The sequence below is a fragment of the Amphiprion ocellaris genome, chromosome 21, assembly GCF_022539595.1.
Source record: "Amphiprion ocellaris isolate individual 3 ecotype Okinawa chromosome 21, ASM2253959v1, whole genome shotgun sequence".
Lineage (NCBI taxonomy): Eukaryota > Metazoa > Chordata > Actinopteri > Pomacentridae > Amphiprion > Amphiprion ocellaris.
In genome coordinates, this window is record NC_072786.1 from 21257427 (window position 1) to 21268433 (window position 11007).

The window sequence follows — 11007 nt, forward strand, 5'->3', positions numbered from 1 at the left end:
CCGCTGCTATATCCTAATGGTGATACAGTGGCTAAGCTAGAAGTTTATGTTTTGCAGCTATATGATATGCAAACAAGAATATCTGAGACATGCACTCACCAAACTCAAGTCCCATTGTGGTCCTGAGGTGAGGAAGGTGAAGGAGCTTCCTCTTCGCAATGACCTGCGTGACAACAAAAAACAAGAGACCAGAAGGGAGGGTAAATCTACAGGGCCTATTTATCCTGGCCTAACACTGTAGTTGCATGACCTTAAAGTCAATTTCCTGGAAATATTCAAGAAGAGATTAATTTAAGCCACCAGTGGAGTGCACAATGACCTACAGTTCCAGCCAAATAGCGAGTAAAGCTGAGTTCAAAGCATTCACAAAGTGATAAGAGGAGGATTGTGACTCAGAACAGAGGTGTCCTGAGAAAACATTTGCTTCCCATTACCTACCACAGCCTCAGCATAGTGTAGCTGCAGTTCAGACCAAGACTGACAGATGAGGATCCACCCAGTCAGAGAGGGAAGGGGAACATGATCCCTGTCCACTTCCTCAAAGAAGCCTCATCAACCACTAAGCAGTCCTTAGACCTGAGATCCCTGTGACATTTGAAGGAGGAGCTCTTTATCCCACACCTTCTGACCTCTCAAAAAATGAACAGCATCCAACTGTCTTTTTACATTGGGGTGTTTTTTTTCCTTTTTTGGGGCTCCACAGAGGGATTGTCTCCCCCAAACCAGCCATGCAAACTGTAAATCCTTCTCATGTCAAACATCTCATCTTGAACCTGTGCGATTGTTAAAGCATTAGCACAAGGTCAGTGCTGGATAAGGTCATAGCGAGGACAATTACACAACACATCACACTCACTAAATGGACGGTTACACAGTGCGAAAAAAAGACATCAAAGCACTGCTTAAGATCTGTCTCATACAACAATAAATTGGATTTTATTGAAGCACTATTTCACACTGATGCAATACTTTGTATAAAAAGTGTGCTTCAGACTGCCATACAAGGCCAAGTCACTGTACAACTTATGAAACTAAGGAAATGGATTGTACTACCTTGTACTGCCTTGACACAGACGGCCAACAGACTGAAGACTGACTCAAAACGTTCATGTGGCAAAGCTTTCCTCCATAAAGGATGCGTTATCTATAAAAGAGGTTTGAGGCAAAGGAAATTCACCAGCCCCAAAACAATAAATGCAGAGAATTTTTAAAAATGCAATTTTGAAACAGTTTTGATAACTGGATTTTTACTTTCTCACGCTTACGAGACAAGTTTCTGTATCAGTTGGTCAGTTATAAGTGGAAAATGCTTAGATTTCTGTTAAATAAGGTAACACTGACTCCTTGCCTTTACTGGAAGCAGACTGCTCATGTTTACCGTTGTGCATAGTCACTCCACAAAGACCCATATCAAACCAAGAAAAAAAAACCTGCATGGCATTTATTGGGATGGTTTTTCGTTAATAAAAACATAAAACATCATCTTCATCAAAAAATGTAAAACACTGCAGGAAAAACATTTATATCATTAGTTTTAGAGGTAAATATGTAGAAAATTTCAAATAAATAATAAAAATCTAATAAGTGTAGTTACCTCAATGCAACTGGTAAAATTTCAAACAAAAGATGACATGTTAAGACAGTGTTGAGGATGTTTAAAAGAACTATCAAACAAACACGCACGACAGCACCCTGAATGAAAACCACCTACACTGCTCAGCATTCCTTACTCAATCTGGAACTTACACATTATCGTAAATGGTGTCAGAATAGTTGATGATATTGAAGATGTATGTCTTGGGGGCTTACATGGTGGGACCAAAAAAGTCATCAGCATCCGGAGAATGCTGAGCTGCTCAGAAACACTTGTTCTGTGTGTGTGTCCGGCAAGTGCTGATGGTAAGGCTGAGTCATTCCAGTCATACTGCACACACACCAACTGTCCTTCTGCAGTCAGCACTGCAGGCAGCTGCAGCACTTCCAGCACCATTTCACAGCTACTACCCCGAGTTAAGCCCCTTGAAGACATGCAACATTTCCGTTAATCTGATGGCAATTTAACGCATTGGTCTCATGTCTCATAAGCACCCTGCTACAGTGTTTTAGGACCCACAAAATGAAGACTTGTGGACACACTGATGACTGAGACTTGGCCAATTAGCAGCTCTGATATGCTGTTTTTTTTAGATTCAGATTTTTAGATCAGTATTGTTATTTTTTGTTAACCGATCCCTGATACAATAAATTTAATTAAAAATGTTGCATCTCTCTCTGTAGTCACTTTGTGATTTCAAACAATATCAGTTAGGATTAGAGTTCAGGGTTCAGAATATCGGTTATCTGTCTCCTTGATTACTATTAATCAGTATTAGCCCCCCTTTTGACTCCCCCTGAGCAAACAACCCTCTGCTTTATGTTTATACCAGCACCCGTATGCCTGGTGTACATAAATAGTCATGTGATATGCATTTTCAGCTGTGTTAATATGCACTGATTAGAAGTTTAGAATGGAACTTAAATACAGAAATGTGTGTGAATGCAGCGTAACTATTCAGACAAAGTAATAAAATCTGAATAAACCAGGTCTCATTGAGTGATACACACACAACATAACCATGACTAATGTTTTAAAGTAGAGATTGTACCAGTCAGCTGCAGCACAAGTCCAGATATGGCTCCAAACTGGCAAGTTTGACTGTAAGAGGAATTGCTTTAGAGTTTGCGTGTGTTGGAAAAATGGCTAGAGAATGGTCCAGTGCTGAAATCAAAGAACTAGTCTCCCTTTATACTGAGGATGAGATGACCACACAACTTAACAAGACAGCAGCTAGACAGTGTGACTTCATATATTGTCAAATATTCCTTGTTAGAGGCAAAATATCGCATGTCTTTTCAATTTTGGCAAGGTTCATATGCAATGGTACATATTCCATGTCTGTAAAGGACTTAGTGGTAGATTATACAATAACTTTGATTAATCTATTGTAGTTTAGTAGTCCAGATTAACAACATTGGTCTGAAATTGACACACAAAAAGTAGTAAGTTAGATGTAATAAATGAACAAAAGGCATGCAGAAGAGGAAGAAGTGGAGACAGGTTAAAATAGTCTAAACAGACATATATGCTTCCTTTATTGATCACTTTAATCACACTATCCATTAGTAGTTACTATGGACCTGAAATGCAGAAAAAATGTTTTGTTACAATTTTCAGCATTTGAAACAATCCTGGTTCTGTTACTGACATTAACTGAGTACGATATACCCATTGGTCTCACTACATAGTTACAAAAATATGTCAAAAATGCTCATTGTTGACCACAAACCAGAACATTTTAACACAACTGTAGCTGTTTGAGACATCTAAGTGATATCACAGATGAGACAATAGAATGAAAATCAACAATTAGAGAGGAGAAAGTGAGCAGATAATTCAGATGGAGCTCCAACATGCACTAAATTAGAGATACAGTTTGTGTTAGGACCACCCATGTAGGACATGTAAGGACTGATGCTACTGTAAGGTGTTTTGGATAAACAGCATGTGTTGTTCACTAGCAACAGTAGTTACAAAAGGAAGGAAAACAAGAAGCTCTCTGGGTGTCCAGGAGTTAAATCAGTGGTCAGAGGTCAGCGCAGGTGTTGTTCAGATTTAAACTGTCAAACTGCTGCTGAATCAACTTGAAGGCAGGACAGAGAGGAAAATGAAGTGTCATCAGCTGTCCCAGTTTTGGTATGAAATGCTTTAGAGAAGTATTCAAATGTACTCTTTTTTAATCCTCCACTTACAGTCATACTATACTATACTATACTATACTATACTACACTACACTACACTACACTACACTACACTACACTACACTACACTACACTACACTACACTACACTTTACTATACTATACTATACTATACTATACTATACTATACTATACTATACTATACTACACTACACTACACTACACTACACTACACTACACTACACTACACTACACTACACTACACTACACTACACTACACTACACTTTACTATACTATACTATACTATACTATACTATACTACACTACACTACACTACACTACACTACACTACACTACACTACACTACACTACACTACACTACACTACACTTTACTATACTATACTATACTATACTATACTATACTATACTATACTATACTACACTACACTACACTATACTATACTATACTATACTATACTATACTATACTATACTACACTACACTACACTACACTACACTACACTACACTACACTACACTACACTACACTATACACAGCTCACTTGTCCATCTGGGGTGATTTATGCCTTTTGCAGAAAGAGCCTGAAGAAACTGAAATGTCTGGTATTACATTACAATCTTTATATAATATATAAATAAGTATAAAATGTTGAAGTTTAAACTTTATGATTTTTAATATATGTAATCTGAAGATGAAAAATTTTACATTGAAAAATACAAGGGGCCTTATTCAGTATTTTCTTACATTTTACAGAAAAGCCAAAAATAATTATTTCTTTTGCCGTCCCAACAGAAACACAAATACTGTCCCCGTCATCCCTTTGAATGATCTAGGAACTGAGGTTTATTCTAATGTTGCACATCCTTAGCTTCCTGAGAAACAAATATTGAATGACAAAACACACCTGAGAGACAGTCAGGGTTTGGCTGAGGTTTGTCTGTTATTGAGTACAGCAAGGTGTGTTTATGCTTCAGAATGGCAATGTGATGAAATTCTGCGTGGGTTATTCCTCAAAATGTATGATATACAACAGGTAATATTACCGAGAATCATAAATTTGACACAGCACTTCTTCTGTAGGACAGTGAAAACGAAACCATTAATGACGATGGAAATTTGCACTGTGATGAAATGAGGGTTTGTACATGTGTTGTTCAAAGTGATATGCCAAGTATCCTTCAGCAAGATCATCTCAGTAAATTTCCATGGTAATGACTAGGAAATCATTTTCTGTGCCAATCAGCATTTTAAGAAGTCAAGAACTACCATTTGCAGCTGCTCAGTCAGAGGATGGTATAAGCTTTGCAGCGGAGGGGGAAATATAAAGATGTAACGTAGCAGTGACGCAGGAACAGATCATTGTGGCCAAATTCTGAAGAACTGCAAGCTTTTTATCACAAATGTTAGTCATGAGGGAAACATGAGATGAGGCAGGAGAAGGAGTCAAAGGCAATCACACACCTACAGTCCACACACAGGACATTCAACATTAAATATTTTGGCTGTGGTACAGATTTGTTTTGGGTTCATATTTCAGAGGAGAGCGGACAATTAGCCTTGGTGGAGATCTCAGCTCTCAGTGCCCTTGTAGTTGTGAATTGTTTATTCTTTGGCGGTTAAAGAGAGTGAAATATGCTCCTTTGATTATAAAATTGTGACTGTAAAATGAAACAAATAGCTGGCAAAACAGTTGCTATAAACAATTCATGGAAAAGTTTATCCTGTAAATAATTAGGATAGTGGTTTGTTTTCATAACATCTTGGCTTACTGATTCCCTGTTATTTATCACTCATTTGAGGGTTCACTGTGTAGTTAACTGCAATATACTAGAAAATTGCTGTCACCTTTTTGCTGGATACAAGCGACATTGTTGTCAAACCCAAGAGTTACTTGAGAGATTTCCTACTTCCGATGATACTGAATGATGGCAAGCCCATTTCAATAGAACAACAGTGACACAGGTTGCAGAATAGTTTAGACGGGCTGTGCTCTGACGGTAAAGCAAAGGTGTGTGGGGAATGTGCAGAGCTTCCAAGAAGAGAAGCAGCCAGTCACTGGGGTTGATGGTATGATGCTGTAAAATGAAAACCATTGATCCAGTAATCAGGCTGGGCCACACACACACACACACACACACTCTAACAAGTGTTATGTCATCACACAGAGGGACAAAGGCATTTCTCACTCTGGACTAGGAAGACATGCTGGGAATCTTGTTGGTGATGAGAGCCTACAGCAAGTAAACATAACTGCTTTTCCACTCACTGACTTAATACCAGACTGCTTCATCTAAACAATCATTGTAGAGAAAGTAGTGCCAGAGAAGACAAGGCTATTTGTAATTACAGAGGAGTGATTAAATGAATTCACTGCCGACTAGGTCACCAGTTTGACTCTCAGAACAGCAACAACAGTTACTGTTAAAGGCCTCTGTTGAAGACACGGTGGACACAGCAGTTTTTAAATGGCTTATGAATTTACTTTAAACTGGCAGGCATAACAAAGGCTCAGAATGAAAACAACACAAAAACAAAGGGTTGAGTTAGCGTGTGTGCAGTGCTCCAGATACTGGTAAGACAATGAAGTATGATCCAAAAAGCCTATGAATTTAAAGGCTCATCAGATGCCAAGACACTGGACAGCAGTTTATAACAAAGAAACAGGATTTTATAACTCTACAAATCTTATCTTGGTGATCATCATTCTATCCTCAGTCTCAACATTCAGAAGGTAAACAGTAGAAACAGCTGTTGTTGTTACAAATTAATCTATCAAGACTGCACAATCAAAACATACCAAAACTAAAATTTGTGCAAGGGCACCAATTTAGGAATAAAGCTGGGATTAATGTGGACAGTGTCAGCTTGGTTTAATGCTACGTGCAACAAAACAGGTCCATTAACATTATCAGTAACACCTGTGCATTTCCTACTATGAAAGGTCAAAACTCCTGGTGTGAGAAAGGCTAGTGGCCACATGACGAAAAAATCTAAACAGTTCATCAATAGACTATGAATTTTATAAAATAATTTCCTCATATCCTAGTTAGAAATAATATCATTGTTTCATCCATTAGCTATGCGTGCCTTTTCCCATAGTAGGTGACAGGAGGGTGGAGCTTGTCCCAGCTGACACTGAAAAAGAGGCAGTGTATCCCTGGGACAGGTTAGCCCAGTTCAAGACTAACACAAGGAGACAGACAACTATATACACCAACATTCACACCTTTGGCCAATTAAGAATCACAAATACGAATATCAAAAATCCAAGTGTAAAGATACAATGTACTTTGGAAAAGTGCACTCAGTGGGCAATGCCATACCTGATAATCTATCTATCCGTGTTATTTTCTGAAACTGAAAGCATTTCATAATGCCAGGAATATATTGTCTGATTCTCCCTATTCCACTTGTAAGCTAAAAGAGAGGAGGTTAGTGAGATCACCTCCTGACCCAGCAGGTTTAACCCTTCAAAGAGTCCTGCTATGTACGTCAACAGTTCTGCAGTCTTTCAGAGTGTCTTCTGAGAGTGAAACCAAATCCCTGCTTCCTTTTGTAAGCTGCTTGTGAACAGATGAACAACAACTAAATATCTGAAATATATAACCGTCTCAGAGGGAATCAGCACTCATAATAAATGCTGAATTTCTGGGAATGGTTTATTGGTTGTTCTACTATGTAGGCATCTTACCAGATGATCAAGTCACAAAATTCAGCTTCATCAGTCAATGACTCATTGGATATAGACTTAATAACATCCTGTTTCTCATGCGATGGGCTTGTTTGAAAGTTGACAGTACCTGTGTGTGACTTTTTCTGTATACAACTGTCACTGCTGCCAGTCAGGAGGGGACAAAGGTCTTTTCACTTCCTATACCTGCTTTTATGTGTTAAGGGAAGCGTGGCCCATGAGTCAGTGGATTAGCATCCTCTTTAGTCCTGCCCTTGTTTGTTAAAGCCTGCTAACACTGAAACTGAACAGCCCGTGCCATGACCCCACCAGAACCCACGTGTCCCCTCTGTCTTTTCTAATGCTCCTATCAAAGACAGATATACGATCAGACTTTTCATGATGCTGACAGGTACGCAGTGCATGTGCATACAACTGTTATATGAAGTTCACTGAAAAACATTCCCATTTTCATGGGGCTTAGACTGCATCCTAAGAACATTTATACATTTCTGCCTCCACCCATATTCTAACCACACTGCTCTACATGGCCAATGACCTTAAAATGTCAAGTTCACAAACTTTCAACCAAGCCTGTTTATCTCTGTGGGTTAAATGCTGCACGTGCTTGGCAACAAGACCACTGAAAAAGAGAAATTCCACTGCCAGTCTAGTGTTTAATGCCAATCTCACTTGGGAAATCAAGCCTTATTTTCTCTCACTCAACATTTATAGTTTTTTTCCATAAACCTTGCTATGGAGGTCAAATATTGGGTTATGTTTTTCCATGTTTGTCTGCAGAGCCAGTTGGGCACTGGGCAGGGCTGGTGCACTTTGGCACACAACATGGAAAGCCTTTCAAAAGATTCCAACATAAACTCTCCCAGAGGTTTATCATCCCAAAACATGCTGATTGTTATTCTATTAGCTGCCAGTCTGAGAACCAGATAAAACTCATTGGATTGATGTAATTGAGCTCTGGGGCCCTATTAGTCTGGTCACGTTTCTGGCCAATAAATTATTGATGTTGCTAAGAGAGACAATGACAAGTGTCTGTGTTGCCTGATTCCAGAATAACAGTGTATATAAGGCATTCTATTTTCTGCTTACCTTTAAAGGTGTACACAGACGTAGGGCAGGACAGTCTGAAAGCCTGAGTAGAGTTTCCACCAATTAACTTATTGCTATACTTTAACTAATTTCAAAGTTCACACCATAAATAGATATGAACCAGTCAGCTGGTTTATTGACTGCTATAAGCTTAAAAGAAACAATAGTTTATCAGTCAAATAGTCATTTTATGAATGATTTTGGAACATGGATTGTTGTTGTTTTTAAGGCATTATTATTTAAAGAACAGTTTTCTTTTTTTTTTTTTTTTTTTATTCTGTCGTAAAACAACACTCTCATGCCCACTGGAGAGTGTTTTCTTGCAGAATGGCACAGGGGGGCAGTAATTTATCAGCATAACTGTTTGAAAATATGTGGACCTGTCCTCAAATACAGCTTGAAACTAGGACTAGGTGACATCACTGATAAACTGCTTATTTACCTTGTTTATGCATCCTGATCATTCTGCACATGAGTTTGCATTGAGACAAACATTTTTTTAGTTGTTTTCCGCTCATACAAACAGTATAAAAACTTATCAGTGCATCAGAATAATTAAAGATAACAAAACCAAAGAGTAAAAACCAAAATTCAAAAAACCTGGAACAAAGAGCAAGTGCCAGTGCCTATTTTGTGCCTTTTGTAATGCATGAAACCGAAGCATTTCTGTGCAATAATACACATACAAACTATTATAATAAACACATATTTTAAATTACACAGATACAGAGAGAGAGATAAAACAAAAGCTGCAAAATACAGAGACCAGAAACAGTAAAGGCGGCAGGTCAGACTTTATATAACCACAGTGGCCCTTTGCCGCCACCTTGTGGCGTTATGACGCAGCTGAAAATGACGGCAGGTCGCTTTAAAACTATGTAACAATGCAATGTAGGTATTTTCACTAGTCGATATCTTGTTTTGCATGATTATTCACAATGAGCTTGGTATTTCCAAGTAATAAAACGTCCGTTCAAAGAAAATGCACCGTACAGTCTCGTTCTGTATATTATAGTAAGATGTCAAGCTAAAGCATTGCTATCCAAAGTTAGCTCGGATTGTAATGCTGGCCTGGACTAGCAGTAGAGACTGGAGCAGCGCTGACGGCTGCTACTTTTAGTTTCTTTATTGCAGGTCTGGAGAGCTATGTTAAGAGTCTGAACGGGAGGAATAAAACAACTCACCGTCTCAGACTCCTGCTGCTGTTCTCCAGCTGAAACTCCTCTTCATCAGCTGAAGTCTTCCTCTTTAAATTAACCGAGCTCGGTTCACTTTTCGGTTCCTCTAAAGTCGAAACATGGGCCTGGATTTCACCGGTTTCACCCATTTGAAATATGACCTACTGTGGTTTTAAATTACGTGCTGCTGAGGGGATTAAAGGGAAGAAAAACAATAAATCTAACTACAATAGCAGAGGCTCGTGACTATTTTTGAATATGGCGGAAATGTAAAAATTGACCAATGAGAGGAGGAGAGACGAACTCGTTGCTAGGATATTACACTGAATGGGCGGGGCCAGTAGTTTAACTAATAAGAGAACACAACGGAATATGAGCGGCCTGGAGAGAACGGATCTGTCTATCTAATTTCCGTATCATTATTATTATTATTATTATTATTATTATTATTATTATTATTATTATTATTATTATTATTATTATTATTATTATTATTATTATTATTATTATTATTATTATTATTATTATTATTATTATTATTATTATTATTATTATTATTATTATTATTTGTAGTAGTAGTATTACACCATCCTTGATGTTTTGGCAATATTGTTAATCTGATTCATGACAATAAAGCAGAATTCTGAAAAGCATGCTGCATTTAAATTGAGAGATACTAGTATAGACAACCTGCAATTTAAATATCACCCAAACACAAAAACAAATGCATCCATGAATATCTAAAATTCACAACAGATAAAAAAATAAAATAAAATTGCGCCAACATAGAATTACATGCACCAACAGCCGAGCCAAGACACCACCTGGTAGAAGTGTGATGAGGGTTGTGGGTCTTGGATCCCTGGAGGACTAATCGACACCAAGACAGATGGACCCTCATGGTGTCTGAAAAGACGCAGTCTCGGGAAGAAATATGAGAACAGTCTGAACTCAGAAACCAGGTTTCACTTTTTTTTTTTAAAAAAAGGAGTTGTTCATTGTAAGGACAAATAAATATTAGTCTCTCTTTTTTATCCTCTTTGCTCATCTTTGATGGGTTGGATGTCTTTTTTTCTTTGGTCAATGACTTTGTTCAAGTAGAAATGGATCCATTTGTATGTGTGCTGCTTGTCAGTATGTGGAGAACATACCAGACTGGAGACAGTTTCTATATATGTACAGGCTATTTTTTGTACAGTATAGGGTGTGTATGTCACTTTTATTTAAAACCAGCCTAAATCATCCTACACTGGGCCTCTTTTTATTTAATGGAAAACTGCAGAGTCAGA

General features: G+C 38.0%; 1 protein-coding gene across 1 annotated transcript in view; it reads right to left on the bottom strand.

Annotated features, from left to right (window-relative positions):
• The window catches only part of net1 (neuroepithelial cell transforming 1), a 34042-nt gene extending 24160 nt beyond the window's left edge, over positions 1 to 9882 (bottom strand). Inside the window, exons 1-2 of the mRNA XM_023299768.3 lie at positions 9725 to 9882; positions 100 to 163 (exon numbers count right to left, since the gene is read on the bottom strand). Coding sequence (XP_023155536.1) covers positions 100 to 163; positions 9725 to 9867 — 207 coding nt within the window. The 5' untranslated portion in view covers positions 9868 to 9882. The remainder of the gene's footprint in view (positions 1 to 99; positions 164 to 9724) is intronic.
• Between the last annotated feature and the right edge of the window lie 1125 nt (positions 9883 to 11007).